Genomic DNA, 23531 nt, shown 5'->3' on the forward strand with positions numbered 1-23531 from the left:
GGAGATAGATATGCCTCAAAAATATGTAAGACCAATTGGGAGACATATAGACTATCCGTTATGATGTTAATTGGTTGTTCAGGAAATGTTTTCAAAGCCAAGTTAAAGGCAGCCAATTCAGCTTGTTGTGCTGAAGATTGGGGCTTTGTCAATTGCTTGTGCCAGTTGCCTTGATCATACCAGACACAGGCACCATGAGTTTTAGAGCCATCAGTGAAGATTGTGATGGCTTGAGTTAGTGGAAAAGCAACTACTGGAGAGGAAAAGGTAATAGGTACCGTTTTATTAGCTGCAAACGAGGGTCAGAAGGAAGATGGCAAGAGATGGGACCAATCCAATTTTCCAGAGCGTCCTGTAATACATCAGATGTCTGAAAAAGGGGGTCCCATTGAGACAGTTTGAAGGAACATGTATTGCCTGGCCGAGTAGGGCCTTAGCTCGGTGACGCCCCTTAGTACAGAGCAAGGCGAGCTGAAGGGCCCGGGAGGTAATAGTTGCCCTAGGAGTATGGGGAAGGTGAAGCCATTCAATGATGCACAGCTTCTTTGTTTTGGGGCTGTTTGGAAGAGAATAGCTGTGAGGAGAGCAGGTGTGGGCAAGATAGCCAAAGATAGCAAACAGTTGGGGATGATGCGATCCACCCACACTTGCTTTAAGGTATTGTTGACTTGGGCTAGTGCCTCCAAGTGCTGTCTTGTAAGATGGACCACATCTGAAGGATGTTTCAAGCCCGTAAGGGCATGGAATAGAGGGGAAAGGGTTGCAGTAGTGACAGAAAGATAAGGCCGTGCCCAATTGAGCGTGCCAAGATATTGTTGAAGTTGTACAAGGGTTGGAGAGGAAGGGAGAGTCAGAGAAGGTAAGGCAGGAGTGGCAGCAGAAGACAGGAGTTTGTGACCAAGATATTGAAAGGGATAGTGAGATTGTATTTTTTCAGGGGCTATGTGGAGGCCTGCTGTGGTCAGAGTTTAGTGAGGATGGGAAGGGTTTTTGCAACTGTGCCTTTAGGGCCTTCAGCTGCGACCAAGATGTCATCCATGTAATGGTATACAAGAAAGGAGGGATATAGGTTGCGATATGGTTGGAGAGCCATGTCAACATAGTGCTGACACATAGTGGGAGAGTTTAGCATCCCTTGAGGAAGGACTTTCCACTGATACCTTTTGGTGGGTCTGGAGTTATTCAGTTCTGGGACAGTGAAAGCAAACAGAAGCCTATCTTGGGGTTGAAGAGGGATGGAAAAGAAGCAATCCTTAAGGTCAATAACTAGAAGGTCAAAATGCTGTGGGATAAGGTTTGGGTTGGGAAGTCCACATTGCAAAGCACCCATTGGTTGAATGATAAAGTTCACGGCCTTTAAATCTTGAAGGAGACGGATATTTCCCAGATTTCTTTTTATAACAAAACTGGGGTATTGTAGGGGCTGGTAGAAGGTTCAAGATGACCAGCACTTAATTGTTCAGAGACAAGAGCAGTCAGAGCAAGCAGCTTCTCTTGGGAAGTGGCCACTGATCTACCCATACAGGAATGGATGATTTAAGGGTAAGAGGAGAGAAACAGACATGATGAGAATCAAGGAATGTGAAAGGTAGCTCCAAGCTGTTCTAAAAGATCCCGAACCCCACAGATTGTAAGCAAGGGAAGGATATAAGGTTTGATGAGAGCAGAAGCAGAAGCATTAGGGGTAATGGCCGTAAGCCAATTAGAGCTGACCTGAGCGCTTTGAACTCCACCAACACCTTGGACAGAAGGTGATTGTTCAAGGGGGCCATTCTGGGGGCCATTCAGTGGTTGAAATTACTGAGGCATCTGCTCCAGTGTCCACCAGTCCTGTAAAAGGACGACCATTAAGAGACACTGTTAGCAGAGGTTTTGAAGCTTCTATAGAGCAGTCAATAGCCATGAGGGAGGGGGAAGAGGAAGTGGGGATGGAGGAGGGAGAATGATAAGAGTGGCTACGATAGTGTTAGCAGGTAATGAGAAAGGTTCATCACCTACTGCTGTAAGAGAGAGGCAGTTAAGAGCGGATGAGTCATAAAGAAAGGGCGGCGATCACCCCTTCCATGATCAAAGAGGAGTTTGGGATGAGCAAGATGGGCGTGTGAGGTGAGAGTGGGCGGGGAAGTGTAACTGTGAGAGGGAGGTAAAAGACAGATCCAGGATCCTCATAGATGATAGCAGTTGCAAGCAGAACAGGGAAAGCTGATTGGGACGAAGTAGATGCAACCTTGGAGGCAGGGCTAGTTGCTGGCCCCGAAATTAGTTTCCCGAGGGGGCATTTGGAGAGGGATGTGGATTAGAGCGACATTGGCTAGCCCAATGGAAACCTTTACGACAGCGAGGGCAAACTGTTTTTGGCTTGACAGAGGAAGGAGGAGGTCCCTTCCTTGGGTGCACTGCCACCTCCCTGGGCGAACGGCACTGAGACTTAAAATGACCAGGTTTGCCACAGTTGAAACAATTCCCCTGCACGAGGGGTGGTCATGGCAAACGAGGAGGTAATGGCTGAGGCAAGGGGCAGTGGCTTTATGCGCCTCAGTTCCCACGTTCTGACATGCTTTAATATAGTCAGCAAGGGTCTGATGTGGAATGGACTGAAGAGGTTTCAGGATTTGTTGGCAATCATCATTAGCATTAGTCACTGCAAGCTTTGAGAGAAGCTCAGCTTGCGCATGGGGTTTCTATCTGCCGGTTAAGTGCATCTGATAGACGGTCAATGAAAGAGGTATAAGGTTCAGAAGGACCCTGAAGAATTTTATGAAAAGACAAAGAGGGTTGAGATGGGTCAGGAACCCTACGAAAGGCATTAAGAGCAGCATTACGCATGATAGGATAGCCCTCAGTAGCCATTTGAATCTCATCTTGTGGGTGATCACAGCTCCTTGGCACAAAAGGTGATCCACAGGTGACACCCTGGGAAGCCCTGCTGTTGCAGCCATGGAGATGGCCAAGCGATAATCGTTGTGCCACGCTGCAAGCTGGGAGGACGTCAAAGCATTGAAGCCATTGTTTGCCATTCAGAAAGAGAATATTATGGTTGTTGAGATATTCTCCAGCATGGCACGCCATAGGGTGACTTTAGACCATAAAGTTGGTGGTGGCAGATTTAAGATCTTTCATAAGATTCCATTCCATGGGGGCATACTGAGTAACTGGATTGCCTCCTGCCACTGGGGCTTGGAGGATCATGGGAAGCAAAGAAAGATCTTCTGCATTAATCTTCCCATTAGCTAAAGCTTCCTGAAAGGTGTTACGAAGCAAGGGGGAGGGGTATTAGAGGGGAAGGAGTCAGGTTTTGTAAAGGAAGATTTTGAGGCTGAAATGCTGTAGGGAGGGGAGGGGGGGAAGGGGGAGAGGAATGCGAGGAATGTAAGGCTTTTGTTGAAGGGGAGGAGGGAGGGGGAGCGGGGGGCGTTTGGAGACAAAGAGTAGGTGGGTGGAGTTTCTGCTGGAAGAGGAGAGGGGGATTAAGGGGGAGGAAGGAGAGGAATGTAATGGGCTTTGTTGAAGGGGAGGAGGGAGGGGGAGCGGGGGGTGTTTGAAGACAAAGAGGAGATGGGTAAAGTTTCTGCTGAAAGAGCAGGGGGAATTAGACAAAGGAGCTGCTGAAAGAGCAGGGGGATTTGAAGAAGGAGGGAGGGGAATCTTGTTGATTCAAAGTTGAATCAGGAGAAGGATAAAAATATCAATCGCAGCCATGAGCGCTCTCCAGGTACAGAGAATATGTGGCGCTGCCCGAGGAGGTTGATGGATCCATTTCCCAATTTTCTCCCATGTGAGTTGCTTAAGAGTGCCATCCTCGGAATAGGCTTGGCAATGTTTTTGAAGATAGAGCAGAAAGAGATTATAGCTTTCCTTGAAAGAGGAAAGACTGTCATGCCATTAGTTCTTTGCAGAGCATTGGCCTCCTGACTAAAAATGAAGTTCATCCACATGCTTGGACAGAACTTTGAAAGTGGGGAGCCCATACTTACTGATAATGCGCTTGCTGTTGCCCAGTGGGTAGTAATGCACGAGTCAGGGGCGACGCTTCCCTAGAAAAGGAGCACGCCAGAAATCACGTCCGGGTCACCAGTTGATGAGTTGCGGGTCCCAGTGCTCGGGATGGTCAGCTGATGACCTGCACCCAGACAGACTGTCTGGGTGGGCTCCTCTTGATGGCAAAGATGACAGACACAAAGTTTCTTTTGGTGAGAGGAAAAGAGCCCAGGAGCAAACTTTGCCTTCTCTTTTATTGTGCAGCAGCAGGGGGTGGGTTCACGAAGCTACATGAAGTTAGACAGGAACAGGAAACACTGCCACATATATGGTTAATCCTTATGCTATAGCTTGACTCAGTGATTTTGTACAGGAATAGAACAGAAACATTGCCATATATGGTTAATCCCAAGACTCCAGGTTTCACATAACGGGGGTTTTCTATCTGCCGTTAAGTGCATCTGATAGACGGTCAATGAAAGAGGTATAAGGTTCAGAAGGACCCTGAAGAATTTTATGAAAAGACAAAGAGGGTTGAGATGGGTCAGGAACCCTACACGAAAGGCATTAAGAGCAGCATTACGCATGATAGGATAGCCCTCAGTAGCCATTTGAATCTCATCTTGTGGGGTGATCACAGCTCCTTGGCACAAAAGGTGATCCAAGGTGACACCCTGGGAAGCCCTGCTGTTGCAGCCATGGAGATGGGCCAAGCGATAATCGTTGTGCCACGCTGCAAGCTGGGAGGACGTCAAAAGCATTGAAGCCATTGTTTGCCATTCAGAAAAGAGAATATTATGGTTGTTAGAGATATTCTCCAGCATGGCACGCACATAGGGTGACTTTAGACCATAGTTGGTGGTGGCAGATTTAAGATCTTTCATAAGATTCCATTCCATGGGGGCATACTGAGCAACTGGATTGCCTCCTGCCACTGGGGCTTGGAGGATCATGGGGAAGCAAGAAAGATCTTCTGCATTAATCTTCCCATTAGCTAAAGCTTCCTGAAAGGTGTTACGAAGCAAGGGGGAGGGGTATTAGAGGGGAAGGAGTCAGGTTTTGTAAAGGAAGATTTTGAGGCTGAAATGCTGTAGGGAGGGGGAGGGGGAAGGGGGGGAGAGGAATGCGAGGAATGTAAGGCTTTTGTTGAAGGGGAGGAGGGAGGGGGAGCGGGGGGGCGTTTGGAGACAAAGAGTAGGTGGGTGGAGTTTCTGCTGGAAGAGGAGAGGGGGGATTAAGGGGGAGGAAGGAGAGGAATGTAAGGCTTTTGTTGAAGGGGAGGAGGGAGGGGGAGCGGGGGGTGTTTGAAGACAAAGAGGAGATGGGTAAAGTTTCTGCTGAAAGAGCAGGGGGAATTAGACAAAGGAGCTGCTGAAAGAGCAGGGGGGATTTGAAGAAGGAGGGAGGGAATCTTGTTGATTCAAAGTTGAATCAGGAGAAGGATAAAAATATCAATCGCAGCCATGAGCGCTCTCCAGGTACAGAGAATATGTGGCGCTGCCCGAGGAGGTTGATGGATCCATTTCCCAATTTTCTCCCATGTGGAGCGTTTAAGAGTGCCATCCTCGGAATAGGCTGGGCAATGTTTTTGAAGATAGAGCAGAAAAGAGATTATAGCTTTCCTTGAAAGAGGAAAGACTGTCATGCCATTAGTTCTTTGCAGAGCATTGGCCTTCCTGACTAAAAATGAAGTTCATCCACATGCTTGGACAGAACTTTGGAAAGTGGGAGCCCATACTTACGAATGCGCTTGCTGTTGCCCAGTGGGTAGTACGGAGTCAGGCGACGTCTCCTAGAAAAGGAGCACGTTGTGAAATCACGTCGGGGTCACCAGTTGATGAGTTGCGGGTCCCAGTGCTGGGATGAATCAGCTGGACGACCTGCACCCAGACAGACTGTCTGGGTGGGCTCCTCTTGATGGCAAAGATGACAGACACAAAGGTTTCTTTTGGTGAGAGGAAAAGAGCCCAGAGCAAACTTTGCCCCTCTCTTTTATTGTGCAGCAAGCAGGGGGGTGGGTTTAGGTTACATGAGGTTAGACAGGAACAGGAAACACTGCCATATATGGTTAATCCTTATGCTATAGCTGACTCAGGATTTTGTACAGGAACAGGAAACATTGCCATATATGGTTAATCCTAAGTGACTCAGGTTTTACACGTAGCTGTTCCTATAGTGTCACCCTATATATGTATTGTATGTGTATTGGGTTGTCTGTGTACGTGACTTCCTACTGATGTGTCATATCGCAACAATGAAAGGTTCTTGATGAACTTGGTGATCAGGAGATAACAAGGATCTGTCTTTTTATGGAGTGTTGAATGGTTGAAAAAAGGGAAAATGAAGAGTAGGTATAAATGGACAATTTTCTTAATGGAAAGAAGAAATGAATTGCCATAAGGATTTTTATTGGATGCATTTACATGTGCATAAATGCTTTTGATGAAGTAGTAATTAGTAGTGAGCTGTCCCAAGTTGGAGATAATGATTATTTAGAGAGGTAAAATCTAAAACTAATTGTGAACAATTCCTAAAGGATTTTTTAAAACTAGTGAATTATCAATTACATGACAAATAAAATTCAATTTAAGAATAAAATGACTGACTTTACATTTGCTGTGACTGGATCTGATTTATATGTAACTGATAAAGAAAAATAATTTGGTGTCTTAATTTACTGAAGAGTGAAAAAGGCAGTTTCCATGCTAGGGATTATTGGGAAAGTGAATGTAAAAATACTCATATAATAATATCTTTATACAGATTTATGGTACATCTGTAGTTGGTATACTATATACAGTTTTGAATGCTATTTTGAAACAGGATATCATAGAAATTGGAAGGAAATGCAGAAGACAAATTTATGTAGGTGGGTTTTTTTTTCTCTTCGAGAAAAGTTTACATTTTTGAAGCTTTAGCTTGGTATAAAAGCCAATAAAAGGAGGCATAAATATAGGCTATTGCAATGCACATAGTATGATAGAAGTGGCAGGGAATAATTTTCTTTCTCAAAATATTTGTAACCAATGAGTGAACCAGACTGAAAAGAGATTGATTGAGTAAAAAATAAGAACTTTTTCACACAGCGCATTATTGGCTTGTTCTATGTCATGGTGTTCATAAAGACCTTGGGTGATTTAAAATGAGATTGGATAAATTCATGCAATAGAGTTATATCAGATATTTTGATCATTAATACTAAACCTTAGTATTAGTAGCAGGTTAGATTCAACATGCAACCAGATACTATGGAACAATGGTAAGAATCAATTTAAAAAAAATAGTACTGGGGGAAAGAAACATAACTAAGGGTTGAGCTAAAAAGTAACTTCCCAAACATTTTAAGAATATTTATTTCTGAATATTAGTTTCAAGTTTTTTAACCACTATTTTGGAATTTTTCAGCTCTCAGTGGAATAATGACATTAGATACTATACATGTGCAGATAGTTATTAAGCTACTTTTGCAGCCTCTTTTTAAAAATTAATAAGTATAATGTGGGTGGCAGAATACAATAGTCTAGAATTACATATTAAAAGTTCAGTGAAAGATATAACAATTAGAAATGTGGGTTTTTTTTTTGTTTTTGTGCATTTGCTTAAATAAGCAAAGTAGCATGAAAGCATGTGCTGGATGTTATTGACTGTTGACTTTCCACCAGGCATAATATCCCTGGGCAATTAAAATATCTGAGTTTCCTATTTATTTCTATTTGTTGAACCAGATACTTACATATGTGAGGATTATAATGGGCATGTATAGATTTGTCCTTTGAAATTCAGTCCATTTCCATGAATTTTCATCTGCTAATTTCAGTGGTAGCTGATGACACTTAATCTGTTTTTCTGACTGTCATAGACATATTCCCTCTATATCTATGTGTACATTATTTCATCTTAAATAAAATTTAGTAAATAATTAATGTGCAGGATTGTTGTCATGGATAGGAAAGGCATATTTGGCCAAGAAAGGAAGTGGATTAATTTGCTTTTATGTTAGTCATATGCAATAAATTCAATTAAGGAAATGATGAAACTTCACTTCAATTATTGTTCCCTATGCAAATTACACTGAATATGCCTCATAACTTGTGGTGCAATTTTGTTGATGGCCAAGAACTACTTGAATTTATATTATTGACATTTGGTTTTCAGTAATGTAAGATTTTAAGAAGTGAAATCAGCCCCCAGACACTTGAATTAAGCAGCTTTAGGAATTAATGTTTATTTTGAGTTAATATAGTCCTTCAAATTTCCCAAAACAAAAGAGAGAAACATGTCTCATTTGCTTTTGTAATGTTATTGCAATGCTCATGGTAGCCCTTGTAAGCCCAAAAGAAAAGAATGCAGACGCAGTCAAACAAAAACTGGTCATTTTGCCTTACTTGTATCTGCTATAACAGGGATCTCCAACCTTTTGGATTTCAAGGGCCACCTAGCTCATAATTTTAAATCTCGTGGACCAGTAATATGAATCCAGCATGCCGCTCACTGAAGTGCCTGGATTCCCACTGACGGGAAGGGGTCCTTCAGGCACTTAGCTTGGCTGCCTGTTTCTGCAACCTTAAATACTCAGAGTCATTTAGACCCGTTTCCCACAGAAAACAAAACACCGGGATCTCTCATCTCTTTTTCTCTCACTCTTTCTCTCATGTCTCTCTCTCTTTTTTCCTCTCTCCCCCTCTCTTTCTCTCTCTCTTTCTCCCTTTCTCCCTCCTTCTCATTCTCTCTCTTTCCCCCCTCAGTCCCCAGGGTTGGGGTGGAGGAAAGGAACCTCTGAACTGGTGTTACCTCCTGCCTCAGCGCATCGAGTAGGTTGAACAACTGCCAGCGATGCAGCAGAAAGAGCGCGGACCTCCTGAGCCGCAGGAAGCGGCTGCCAGTGATGCCTTCAGGTGAAGATGTTGCGAGGGGAAGATTTGACCCCTCCCTCAGGAGCTGCAAAGCACTCAATGCCTCTCTGGCACCCGCCAAGTCTCCTTCCCACTGGGCGTGTGAGTGCTTCTGGTGTGGAGGAAGAGAAGCATGGTGGGAGGAGGCTTGGTGGCTGCCAGAGGGGCGATGGGTGCTTTGTGGCTGCTGAGAGGTGGGGTTGAGCCTCCCCCTTGCAACACCTTCACCTGAGGGCATCACTGGCAGCCGCTTCCTGCGGCTCAGGAGGACTGCGCTCTTTCCGCTGCTGCTCAGCCTCCTCAATGTACAGAGTCAGGAGGCAGCAATCACGACACAGGTTTGCTGGGGAGACTGCAAGATTGCCCCACTTCCCTGCCAGCCATCTGGTCTTCAGCACATGGCTCGTCGGCCTCCGGACATCAGATTCCCACCACCCAGCACCAGTTCACAGGTTCCTTTCCCTCCACCCCCTCGCAGGTCAGAGAACACCTGGAAAGGGTCCTGATGCCGCGATCTCTCTTGCACTACCCTCATGCGCATCAGTCCATCCGATGCTGGTATCACCCCGTTGCAGACCCAGGTGTGTTGCGGGCCACCAAAATTTTCTCACGGACTACCAGTGGTCCACAGCCCACCGGTTGGCGACTGCTATGCTATAAGATAACATGATAGTGAGTTTGCTATGTTAGACATGTGAAGGAAGATGGCCATCTGCTCATTCTGACATTGCAGCATTTGCAATCTCAGTCTTATTCTTCTAGTAAGATATACCTAATGATTATTGTACTATAAATGCAAAATACAGTAATATTAATTTTGGGCCTTCCTTTTATATTAAAACGACTAAGAAAAGTTCAACTGTTTTCCAATTTATTGTTGAACTTTTGTTTGCATTATATCTAACATTAAAAGTAATAGAATTTTTTCTCTTGCAGGTGAAACAGTCAACCAACCAGATAGTGATGAATTGTGCTGATATTGATATTATTACAGCTTCATATGCACCAGAGGGAGATGAAGGTAGGAGGGGATTTAAACGCAGTTTCTGCATTTTTAATCATCAAACACAATATTACTCTGATAATACTTTTAATTTGTAGTATGCATTTTCAGCTTTGTTTGACATTAGACAACCTATTGGCTACATTTTGAATGCCAACTACATTTTGCTGCGTTGTAGATATTAAAAGTAAGAATATAGACACATTTTAAATAATGTACTAAGACTTGATGAAAAAATATCTATTAATAAAAAGATATGATTTCTTTCATTTTAAGGGATAAGAAGGAACTTACCATTTTTATCCTGTACTTTGTCAATCCTTCAGTCACTCAAGCTTTATTATATCTGGTCTTGAGCTGTTGGGAACCAAGCATGGAAGTAGTAGATAAGCACATGTGCGTGCATGCATCCCCACTTGCATAAGCAGTGGGCACGTGAGCCTGCTGCTTGTGTAAATGGAGCTGCATATACATACTTGCCTGCTGCTCGCATGGAACCATCCAAGGATGGGATTCTACTGGCTCTGACTGCATCTATAGAACCCCTTGTTAAGATTCTAAGCAGTTTGGAGAACCAGTAGTTAGAAGAAATCTCCTTTTGTTTTTTTTTCACCCTTCTTACATTCTTTGCGGACAGCCTCAACTTACTGTCTGCGAAGAAGGTTTTCTTTTTTTCTTAAAGGGGAAGGGTTGTTTTAAGCTTTTTATACTGCTGTTGGGAGATAATACTCCCCTGGTAATACTTCTTCTTGGCTAGCTAGAAAGGTTGACATTCAAACATGAGTTTACATATCCTTTCAGAGTTAGGGTCTAAAACTAGTTTTTGGTGAAGTTTAATTCTGTGCTTGGTGACGTTTAATCCTTTGTTTATTGATGGGATAATTTTCCCTATTCAGCTTTGTTTGGAAGGAAAAAGATTAATCTCTGTTCCTGAAAAGAAACTGGTTTGAGAAATCTGCTAATTCCTGTGTCTATTTGTTCTGGTAATTGGTTTAACAGCTATTGTTGTGATTTAATTATTTGTATTGTGTTTGAATTTTTTCCTGTCTCATGGTTTCTTTTTCTATCTGGGGAAAGGGTCTTCCTTCACTGCTTTAGTGGTATCTGGCACTGTCCTTTTGGGGTGTACTTCCAAGAGGCAATATTTAAGCTTGGCACTGATTTTTTTACTGCCTTTTGGGGGAGCATGTGACCTTTCCTTAAACCTAGATGATTTCCTTAAGGATATCTTGTGAGGTGAGTGAGACCAGCTGGTATCTTTAAGTGGTACAAATGGATCTAAGGATTGCTTCTTCTGCGTGTACTCTTTCTGGAGAGCTTAAATGACCTCTCTGCTAAAGGGTTTCACTTTATGAGCAAGAGTTGGCTGCTGATAGTTATAATTGCATTTTAACTATTTTCATTCCTCAATGTGCTCTGGCACCCTGCCTGATTTGCAACTCTGGCTTGCAGATATTTTTAATCTAATGATTGGTATTTAGGGCAGCTTTTTGCAAGCAAAGAAACTTTTTGTATTTTGGTACAGGTAATCCTTGACTTACAACAAATAGTTCATTTAGTGACCATTCAAAGTTACAATGGCGCTGAAAAAAGTGACTTATGACCATTTTTCACACTTATGACGATTGTGGCATCCACACTGTCATGAGAGGCCAGGTGAGGAGAAGCGCCCCTTGCTGTGAGTGATATTGAGTTGGCCATGCCCACTCAGTCACATGACCACCAAGCCACACCCACCAACTAAGCCACGCCCTTAGAACCAGTTGTTCAAAAATTTGAATCCCACCCTGGAATCATCCCCTCTCCCAACCCCAACCCCAGCTAATCCGCAAAGCCAAAAATGGGAAACTCTGTTATAAGTCATAGACACAGATTGCAGAAACAAAAATGTGTTGTATATTACAAAGGATAAAGTATAATTTATGGTAAATAACGGGTTCTTTGTCTATTTCGTATCAGCAATATATAAATTCTACAGGCTACAAATACACACTTTGAAACAGCAAAGTTATCTTGAAATTCTTTACCCATTTAAAAAAACCTGCACACAGAATATTTTGGCCAACCTGGAAGTGGCTAATATTAGTAACTCATTGTGAGTAACCCAGTGAATATGACATTGAAGCAGGATATGATTCATGGACAAAACATGATTACAAGGACAAAACCTTTTTGCTTATGGAATTTTGCAATACTTATCCTTAGCCATTACTGATGGTAAAATAAGTAATAGTGCAAAGCCTTTTGAAATGTATTGTTTGTAAATTGGACATAATGGTTGCTTAAAATAAAACTTGATATGTCCCGGTTGAGGCCTATGTGAATTTTGCTATATTCAGTTTGTAATTTTATATCAAGAATGGTTGATGTATATCGTACGCCATCAACAAAGATATGCAAGCTGTGGGTCTGCGACCTGGAGACACAGTTGACCATGCAAAGTGGCATTCGAGGATCCTAAAAGTGGACCCTGCACTTGCAGGAATACGCTAGGAAGAAGAAAATTGGTTGATATAAGATCTACCATTGCCTGATCTGATCTTACATCAATAATAATAATTTTACCATTTAAGGATCAGGATAAGAATTGATAATCAAATTAACCAATATAGCTGTGCATTAGTTAATCAGCAGTACAACTGTATTAAATAAATAAATACTATACTTCACAGAGATCACTTTGTTCATTGATTTGGTTTTCCTGAAGTTTGGAGGTCCTTTATTGTAGTTAAATTTTAAGCTTAAGGCATTATGAACTGGAACTGGGATTTTATATACCCAGAACTTTTTTTCTTATGAACTACTGCAAATTTTTAGGCCTCCTTTCTTCAGGAAAGTCTATATCTAACAAATACTTTTAAATTTTCTAGGTTTTTGTATTTTTTGTAGTTATGTAAAATATAATGTTCAAGATTTAACTGGCTTACTAACTAACCAAGCTAATTAGCATGTTGATGGATTTTTTCCTTCCATAATACAGAATTCTTGTTCAGGAAGAGAAATAAGAAGATGGAGATGACTGTTTATTACTAAGCAGTCTGAAATTGTTATTGTTTGATGCCAGCTTAAATCTTGAAAAATGTCTGGGGACTTATGAGTATTGTAGGACATGTTCTTATCACTGGAAAAAGACGTCACTTCTTTTATTTGCCAACTGAATTTATGATTTTATTAGAGGACTGTCAAATAAGAAAATTATTCTTCCAGCTAGGGGAAACATTTTTTGAGATTTTAATAATTAGTGCTGAAATGCTCAATAATACTTAAATGGAGGCCATTTAAAAATGTAATACCTGCTAATCCTAGAAATTATTTATAATAGCCTATTTTATTAATTATGGACTTGCTAGATTCTAGGGTAGTGCTTTTAAATGCAGCTTAAAATAGAATTCTGCAAAAGACCCATTCCTTTTTTTTCTCCATTCTCTTTCTTCATCCAATTTGTTGTCAGTTCTTCTTTTATGTGTAAATTAGCACTCCTGTTCTTCTGGATAGAGAGGTTCCTTGCAAGATGGTGATGCTGGTGATAAGACACCTGGAAGTGTTGTTATTACTGAGATAGGTCAGTAATGTCAGAAGCCATCACTATATGACATATATATGTATGCATCACTATAAGAAATACTATATGACATAAAATTTAAAATACAACATATGTGCAAATTAAACAGATCTTGTCCATAAACTAGCAATGTTAATTGTGTTCTGTTCCATTGCCATGAGATCCTCAAGTGTACATTGATCAGCACAAAAGGCAGGTGTACATATGAGTTGTTGCCTGTATATCACCACAACATAAAGAGCAGAAGCAACCAGATAACCCCACTTGTTGCACCTGTGCATAGTCTATTCATTGATTTCCATACTTCTCAGTTTTTGTCAGACTCAAGTGCCAGCTTCTCTGTTGGTTCTATCCAGTGTTGGTTCCTTTTAGTTTTCCATTGATACACTCTGCTTTCAAAATTTTCAAAGTCTTCTCTTAACCTAAGGAAGCTTTTCCTGTGTTTTATTTTCTGCTGAGCTAGTTGTAGGCCATAAAGAGATATTGTCTAGATATTGTTGATTTGAGTTTCTCTCTCTATATTTTTCTCTATGAACAGCAGGTGGGACAATGCCAGCTAGGTGGTAGAGCTTATCTAGAGGGGTAAGGTTTAAGGCAGAAGTTTAAGGAAGGGGTGTCAAACTCAATTTCATGGAGGGCTGGATCAGCATTGTGGTTGTCCTCCGGGGACCGGATGGGGGATGTGGTTGGGATGGTTGCAACTGACTAGGTGCAGCCAGAGAGCATGGCCCGCTTGAGGTCACTTGTGTGGGTGGTGCCTGCGAGGGCCAGGCAGGGTTGGGGAGGGAATCCAGGGATCTCCGGTGGACGAGAGACTTCTCCTGCAGGATAAGGCGAGGCAGAGGGTGGGGAACTATGGGCAGAAACACATCAGCCACCATGCACTCACCGCCCTTTGTTTCTGGCTGTAGATGGAGCCTGCTGCCCTCAGATGGCACACACTATGGCTCTGGAGCCCGTTGTCACCACCAGGCTGGCTATCCAAGTAGCAAGTGGAGGCAAGGGGAGCATGCATAAGAGGGGCACTTCTCCAGCAAGCTAAGCAAGTGTGATGGGAAGAGTGTGGTGCTTCCCCACCTGTTACTAGACCTAACACACAGTGCCTGGCCAGGCTTCCCTGAAGCATGGCAGATGGCAGGTTTGGAAGCGGCTGGAAGAAGAAGGCCTTTGAGCCACAGGCATCGGTTTGGGCAGTGTCCTGCCAACTCACTTGCTCGCACGAAAGGAAGCCCCCCTACCTGCGAACTGCTCCGCGGCTTACTGGGTGCAGCGGACAAGCTGTGCCTTTTGGGAACATCGACTGAGTGGGGAATTTGGCTGCAATCCTCAGCTCAGAACAGAGTGTAGCAGGACTACAAAACAAAAGGCTGCCTTTAGTCCAGAGAAGGGATCGCAGCCTCGAGGACTCCATCTGAAGGAGCTGTGTTGGCTGGGCAGCACCCTAAAAGCTCTCTGAGGCTACTGCCTCGCAGGGCGGGGATTAGCTCGGCTCTCCCTGCTGAGCAGTCCCAGTGAAGGAGGTGTGTCAGCTCCTAGGAGTCTTACACCTGGCTGCTCCGCCACCACTCAGCAGACCCACCCAACCTGAAGGAGACGAGGCAGCCAGCTAGAAAGGCTGAGTAGAGGTGGTAAAGTACCCTCAGGCCCATCTCTTCAGCCCCCTCACAGGTCTTACCCATAGCCCATGTGTGAACCATGATCCCCTTGATGCACCAATGTTAACTCATTTTTTACTTTTAATGACCATGTGGATAGATTTTCTCCCTGATATTTCCATAGATTTCTCCTTGGAAATGTTATTTAACCTTTAAACTTAAAGGCGAACTTATCAAGTCAAAGAATGTGTTCAGTTTGTTCAACACTATATTGACTGTTCTGCATGACATCACACTTTCAGAACCTCCTTCTATGAATTGAAGTTGTTGTTTTTCAGGGTTTTATTACCCTATTTTGGTGGTTTTTATTTTACATTGCTTTGTTGTTGTTATTGATAGTCACTTTGAGCCATTGAATTGAGTAGCATATAAATGGTAGAGAATAATCAGGAGAGTGTGAGGATTAGATAGGGAACAACAGGCCCTATACCATCAAATACCATCTACACCAGGGGTCTCAAGCTCAATTTACCTGGGGGCCGCTGGAGGCAGAGTCTGGGTGAGGCTGGGCCGCATAAGGGATTCCACAAAAATTGTTTAAAAAATGGGATGCCCCTGTGCTCAACAAAGAAATACTGCGTCTCCCACCTTTGCTGAAATTGTCTGTGCTCGTCACCTATCTTACTCTTTATTGCAGGCTTTGACAAAGACATGATGAGGGTGTGACAAAATTTAGTTTAATCCACTTGGCGTCGCTCTAGTTCCACGTTTCATAGAAGTGTTTAGCCAGCTAGTGATGCATGGAGAACGTCTCGACGTGTGATGTCATTTCCGCTTCTACTTGTCACAACAGTGCGGTGGATAATGAACAGCCCGGTAACAGTCGCCTTTCTCTGCATTTGATCGTGGCATTTGTTGATGGTAGAAAGTACTGGAATTGCGACCGCAAAAAAAGGCGACTGTCATCCGCCACATTGTTGTTACAAGCGTAGTGTGCATGAAGTCGGTGTAGCTTAGCCTAGCACCGAATGTCAGCCACGACGAGGAACGGCGGGCGGGACTTCAGAGGTCCATTCCCCCTGCGGGCCGCACTAATATTATACTTTCATATCACGGTGGGGGCCACAGGATGTTGTCCTGTGGGCTGCAATTGGCCCGCGGGCCGCGAGAATGAGACCTCTGATCTAGACAATGAAGAAAAGGACCTATTGACTACAGAGCTGATTGCGACAAAAGAAAGTCACACAACCCACAACTCCGCATCCAACCCCACCCCATCCAATCCAACATCACTCAAAACTAGGCATGTACGCCTCTAACTACCTCTATTCCAACCATAGCTAGCCTTAAATGCAAGTTACTCAATGCAAGAAGCCTTGTGAATAAAATACCTGAATTTCTCCTCTTACTAAATATGGTTAAATTCGACATTATATTTGCCTGTGAAACATGGCTCAACGCATGGCTCAACGCATCTCTCCCTGACTCCATTACCACAGTAAGAGACTATTATGTTTAATGATCAGATTGTGAAATCTGTAGAGCGGGTGGTGTTGCTATCTTCTATAAAAAGTCCCTACATCTAAAAAACATCCAAGTTACCAAGGAGCTTACTATTCCTGAGACCATCGTCTGTGAACTGTCCTTAAATATCACATTTTTGGTTCTTACTATTTTCCATAGAGCTGTCTCGAGTGTCCAGGTTGGGAGGAGCTCCAGTCTCGGCTCTCACAGGCTGAGCTTGAGATTGAGGCACGCCTCTCACCATCACGTGGTCCTCCGGGCGCGCCCCAGTTTTTTGCTCAGCCTCGTGGCAGTCAGGCTGGTTTTCTTTTTGCTCCTGGTCGTTCTAGCACCTCGTGTTTTCTTTTTTTTTTTTGATCAACTTGGACTCTCAGACAGCGCAGGAAACTGAGGTTTGAGCTCCCTAGGGAGCCTTTTTCTTCTAAGGGAATTGTTTCACTATCCTTTTAAGGAGAATCCAGCGCTCAGCGCTGCCCCCTCCGATTGCTGCCTTTTCGCTCTGTGCGAAGCTGCATCGTTTCTTTCCTGCCTGGTTTTGTTCTTTGGCCGTTTCCCCCACGACGCCCTCTAACCCAGGGAGATGCTTCCCTGCCTCTCCCAGGTACTTCTTTGTGGCCTCCGGGCCTTTTAACTTCTCCTGGGTGATAGCCGCGCTGGGGATTGCCTCGTCATTGCGCCCTCCATTTTGGGCTCCCTGTGGTGTCAGCCATCTTGGGAGTGGCAGGAGTCGCCGCCATCTTGTGTGTGGCCGCATGGCCGGGCGCCATTTTCAGAGGCCTATAACAGGGTTTTTCTTAATGTTTTATAGGCAGACTCCGGACTGCCTATATCCTTGCCTGTTTGCGCTTAGTTTCTATCAGGCTAACCAGGGCTAGTTGGCTCTGTAGCCCTTCCCCAGCAGGCGAGTTAGCAGCTCTGCCATCCCCCTTCCCGGTCCGTCCGGCAGGGGTAGCTGCCTGGCGTTCAACTTTTGGCTAATTGGCTTCTGGGCTGGGCCCTGCTGTGCAACAGCCTCCTATTTTAAATACCAAAAAAAAAAAATTTTTGATCAAAGGGGAGCGAAACGTGCGCTAGGATCCCTGCCTCTCGTAGGCCGCATCCAAATGTGCAACTGTCCGAGGACCCGTGATGGCACTTTACTTTAAAATTTTTGGTTGGTAGCCCCAGGGACGCCTGCCACTGCTCGAGAGCCTACCTGCAGGCCGCATTGTGTTTGATTCCTGGGCAGATCCTTGGAATGTCCAAATCCCTGCTGGTACCTTGCAATCCTGCCTTGGTACTCCTCTAGATATAGGAGTCTACTGGCTACACAGTCTCTCCCCAGCAAGGGAGGTAGCAGCTCCGCCATCCCCCTTCCCGGTCCGCCCGGCAGAAGCGATTTTTAGCGTCCATCTTTGGCAATTGGCTTCTGGGCTAGGCCCTACTTCTCAACAACGTGCAAAGCACCTCTGTTGCCCTTGACCTAGGGGGTGCGAAGCAGTACTGGGTTTCCCGGCCCCTGCTTAGGCTGTGTCCAGCCTTGTTAATCACCTCACGTTAATCAAGAACTTTTCCTCCTTTCTCCTCTCCAGATGGCAGGACGACAATGCATCTCGTGGCACTTCCCTGAAGGCCACGGCTAAATCTCACCACCTGCGCAAACAAGCACAGGAAACATCCAAAGCCTCTCAAAGGGATGCCCTTAGGCGACACAGGGCCCTTGAAAGGAGATTGACAGACGCTCTAAGGAGTCAAGCTCTGTGCCTCTGGACCCTTCCAATCCCACTCCCTCTACCTCCACCCATCCTCCCTCCTCCCCTGCTCCTGCCTCTTCATCGCAGCCTGGACAGGCCCCTGAGGCCACCTTCCCCCGCTGCTGCAGGTCTGTGCCCGGAGGAGCCTCACCCACCCCCACGGTGGAAATCCCCGAAAATCTCAAGCGAGTGATGGAGCTGGCCATCCGGCACGGGATAGCACAACAGTTTCAGCAGCTGACCGGTCTGGCCCCTAGGCCTGAGGCCCCCGAGGCTCGAGGATCAGCAACTTCGCATGGTCAGGTAGCTCTCCACGGGGACTTGACCCTGCCCTTGGAGATGGAGGAGATGGAGGCCCAGGAACTCGGGGACCCTACCCTCTTTGGGGACGAGGAGGATCTCGGGTGGGGTCTGTCGTGAGACAGTGAACTCCTCTCGGGAGCAGGCCCCCAGAAGGGGACATGTCGGAGGACGAGGGCCTCTCTCCAGGCCAGCCCGCGTTTCTGGGGCTGTTTAAACCACATCTATTTAGGTCCCTCCTGTTCAAGGCCAGGAATACCTCGGGCCTGAACCCTCCCCCCACCCAACCCAGCGGCATCGGGGTTCCTCCCGACTCCATTTTCTCCCAGCCTGTGGTGGAAACCGAAGTGATTCCTGTCCCACCCATATTCTCTGACATGGTCTCAAGGCAGCTAGCCTCCTCGGGGCCTCCTCCCCTCCCAACGCCCAGGACAAGCGGTTTTTCAATCTTGAACCGCAGTTCTCTACCTTGCTCGATCCCCCCGTGGGCGAGCCCGTAGTAGAGTCTGGCCTCCCGCTCAACTCCCAGCGAGTCCCTCGAAGCTCTCCAGCCCGAGGACAAGCGAGCTGAACTGGCCCTGCGCCGCGCTCATCCCTCTGATGCCTGGGCGGTCAGGGCCTCCACGGCCGCGTCTTTTTCACCAGAACCTCCATCAAGTGGCTCCAGCAGTTCAAGCAGCACGTCCCCGCAGCTAATCTCAGAGCGCACCAGGATATTGCCAAGATCCTGGCCGCAGCGAGTTCTCTGCAGACGCCACCTTCCAGGCTGCAAAATTCTCCACCAGGGCCATCTCGTCCCAGGTCACTGCCCGTTGCCTTCTCTGGCTCCGCCACTGGCAGCGGACGTAAAAAACAAGGCTAAGCTAGCATCAGCCCCCATCTCTGGGGGAAGCTATTTGGACCGGTTCTCGACCCATTCCTGGCGAGACTCGCAACAAGCGCAAATATCTCCCTTCTCTTGCTAGGAGGTCTGATTTTAGAGGTTCCTCTCCCTCTTCTCGCCAAGGTTCTTCCCGCTCTTCCTCCTTCCCCAGGTACTACTAATCATCTCCCTACAGGCCTCCCGACCGATCGGAACCAGACAGGTCCGGAGGCACCTCGTCCAGGAAGCCCTCCCGGGGATCCGGGAGAGGTTCGTTCCGTCGTTCCCGATAATGCAGTCGCCCCCAGGTGGCTGCCCCTCCCAAAAAAAAAAAAAAAAAAAAGAAAGAAAGAAACAAGTATAAAAGCGAGGGAGAAGGAGGCGAGAAAGCCAATCCTCTTCAGGCTTCTCGCCTAGTCTGGCTCCACTCTGACACTTAACTCCTGCAAAATCTCTTTCTCTTCAGCCTTGCCCAAACTGTTGGGGAAGCCTAATCCTCATATCTGCCTTACCTCTCCATACCAAGACTCCCGGTAGACCATATCGGCTCCCGGACGCAGGCTCATAGTCTGGAGCACCCTTGTCCTCCTCACCTTGCCCCAGGGCATCTGGCCAGCAACACATTTATCCCCACCCCATGTTAGCTGGGTTCCTTCTCTGGGCCCCGGCCCACAGCCTCATAATCCAGATACACGGACCCCTTGCCCTGGTCCTCACTACTACCCTTAGTTCCCTCTGGGCGGTCCTCGGTCAGTTGGCTCTTGAGCAGGGCCGACCGCCTCGCTCTAGGCGGAACCAAACTTGGTCCCCACTAGCACAGGTCACAGTTTGGGAACTCCTTACGTCTCCCCTCCATCACTCTGACCTGGAGTTCTCTCAGGGGGTTCCCAACAGGGTCTATCCCATAACACCCTAGGGCGTCCCATCGCCACCCTCGCATAGCAGTGACCCTCCGGTTATTGAGGCGCCTCCCCTCCTCTGGCTAGCTCTTCTCAGGGAACTTCCATCCTCGCCTCTGCCCGGGGCTCCTCGTACTGGGTCCCTAACAAGGTTTTGGCCGCTCTACCTAGTCTCCTTGCCCCACGGTCTCAGTAAGCATCCGTGGCATCCCGGCAGGGCTACCTTTAGACAGCCCCGTCTCCTTCATCAGGCCCTCTCGTTGAGGCATTCCAACCTCCGAGGGTTCTCCTGTTAGGCGTGCCCTCAGCGGGTCATCAGGGTTCCAGGAGAGGTCCCATTCCAGGCGGGAGCCCACCCGCAGGACTAGCCAAGCTTTGGTATGTCCCAACCTGGACACTTGAGACAGCTCTATGGAAAAGGGCGTTGGTTCTTACCTGATACGCTTCTTTTCGTAGAGCTGTTGAGAGTGTCCAGCCCCACCCGTGGGCCGTCTGGTGGGAAACCCTGCTGTTCGACCGAGCAAACTAATATTTTTCCTGAGTAAGATGAGAACAGGACCTTCCTTCTCGTCTTCGCAAAACTGGGGCGCGCCCGGAGGACCACGTGATGGTGAGAGGCGTGCCTCAATCTCAAGCTCAGCCTGTGAGAGCCGAGACTGGAGCTCCTCCCAACCTGGACACTCTCAACAGCTCTACGAAAAGAAGCGTATCAGGTAAGAACCAACGCCCCTTTTACAGAGCCCCTGATTATGATACCGAACATGCAAACAAGCTAAATACACTGCTAACATGGGCAGCATCCTGCCCACACGCTTTATCTTTCTTGGTGACTTCAATCTACCTCATATTAACTGGACCCTTAATGAATGTACAACTAAACCCACACATGCAACCTTCTACAATGCAGTAACAAATCTGGGACTAGAACAACTAGTAACCAACAACACTAGCTTAACAACTGCCTCGATCTCATCTTAAGAACTGCCTCGATCTCATCTTCTGCAATAGTTTGAATTCAATTTACAGAATACAAATTAAAGAACCCTTTTCCAACAGTGACCACAACATGATTTACTTTTGTCTCAACATACGTCCACACAAAAATAATCACAACGATGGAATCCCCAATTATAACTTCAAAAAAGGCAACTATGATCTTTTAAACAATGATCTCTCATCCCTTGATTGGCAATTTCTATTCTCTGGATGCAATACTGTAGAAGACCATTACAACATATTTTTACTTGAAGTCAAAAGAGTCATCTAACTGTATGTACCATTAACAACTCCCCAAATCAGAAAAAACAAATTACCCATAACAATAAGGAAGCTTCAATCCAAAAAGAAATCACTTTGGCGTAAAAACAAATGTGGCCACCTTCAAAAGCCGATACAAAAATTTATGCCACCAGATAAAATCTGAATGCACCAATTATCACATTAAACAAGAAGAAAACCTATACGTACCAATTCCGCCTGCGCTTTCTACAATTTTGTAAACAACAAACTAAAAGACCTCGAGGTCCATCCCACCCCTGAAAGGACCTAATGGTAAAGACTACAATGGCAACACTATTAAAGCCAACTTCTTTAATGCTTTCTTTGGCTCAGTATTTGTAAACAGTAATGGATCATGCCCAGTATTTCCTAGTCGAACCACAGACAACTACAATGATCTAATACATATCGATTTTACAGAAGACAATGTTGAAAAAGCACTACGCAATCTAAAACCATCTCTATCTATTGGACCGGATGGAATATGTGCCTACTTCTTTAAAAAGCTATCCACTGCCATAGCTGAACCTCTAAGCATAATCTTTGAAAAATCTTTCAGGACCAGCTCCTTGCCAAAACTATGGTCACAAGCCATGGTCATTCCCATCTTCAAAAAGGGAGGCTCCAGCCTAGTTATAAATTACAGACCAATCTCTTTATGCTGCATCACCTGTAAAGTCATGGAATCACTTATTAACCAATCCATCATCCTCCACTTACAAACAAACAACCTACTCTCTAATAAACAATTTGGCTTCAGAAAAAAAAACTATCCTGTAATCTGCAACTCTTACACTGCAAAAACATATGGACTACACAATTCGATTAGGGCAAAACAATAGATGCAACCTACATAGACTTCTGTAAAGCCTTTGATTCAGTGGTACACGACAAACTACTCCTAAAACTAAAATCTTACGGTATCTCTGGTCACCTACATAACCAGATGGAAGCATTCCTGTCAAACAGACATCAAATGGTCAAAATTGGGAGCATCCTATCAAATTCTGTACCTGTCAACAGTGGTGTCCCCCAAGGCAGTGTTCTAGGACCAACTCTTTTCATACTCTACGTAAATGACCTCTGTGATCATATCAAGAGCAACTGCATTCTCTTTGCTAATGATGTAAAGCTATTCAACACCACAGACAATACTGCTACCCTTAAAAAAAGATCTTGACTATGTATCAGAATGGTCAAACAAATGGCAACTTCAAATAAATGCTCTGTCCTACATATTGGCAAAAAATAAATAAATCAGAAAATAAAATACAGGTTGAATAGTCAAGACCTTGTTGATGATCCAAACTCTGTCAAGGATCTAGGAGTACTCATATCAAATGACCTAAGTGCTAAGCCCACTGTATCTACATAGCCAAAAAGGCGTTAAGAGTTGTTACCCTAATCTTACGCAGCCTTTTCTCTGGTAATATTACACTAATAACTAGAGCATACAAAACATTTGCTAGACCAATACTCGAATACAGTGCATCAGTCTGGAACCCACATTACGTATCTGATATTAACACAGTTGAGAAAGTCCAGAAATATTTCACAAGAAGAATTCTCCACTCCTCTACTCATTGCAGAATACCTTATGCCACCAGACTTGAAATTCTAGACCTAGAAAACTGAACTACACCGCCTTCGGTCCGATCTAAGTATAGTATATAAAATCATACATTGCAATGTCCTACCAGTCAATGAATACTCCAGCTTCAACCATAACAACACAAGAGCAAACAACAGATACAAACTCAAGGTTAATCGCACCAAACGTGATTGCAGGAAATACGACTTCAGCAACAGAGTGGTCAATGTCTGTAATACTCTACCTGACTCTGTGGTTTTTTCCCAAAACTTTAACCTTAGATTGTCTACTATTGACCTCACCCCTTTCCTAAG

General features: G+C 45.2%; 1 protein-coding gene across 1 annotated transcript in view; it reads left to right on the forward strand.

The window, feature by feature from the left end:
- Positions 1–23531, forward strand: part of NPEPPS (aminopeptidase puromycin sensitive) — a 112745-nt gene that overhangs the window by 20261 nt on the left and 68953 nt on the right. The window contains 1 exon segment of the mRNA XM_026710876.2: positions 9807–9891. Coding sequence (XP_026566661.2) covers positions 9807–9891 — 85 coding nt within the window.

The sequence above is a fragment of the Pseudonaja textilis genome, chromosome Z (assembly GCF_049901715.1).
Source record: "Pseudonaja textilis isolate UNSWEBS1 chromosome Z, rPseTex1.2, whole genome shotgun sequence".
Taxonomy (NCBI): Eukaryota; Metazoa; Chordata; class Lepidosauria; order Squamata; family Elapidae; genus Pseudonaja; species Pseudonaja textilis.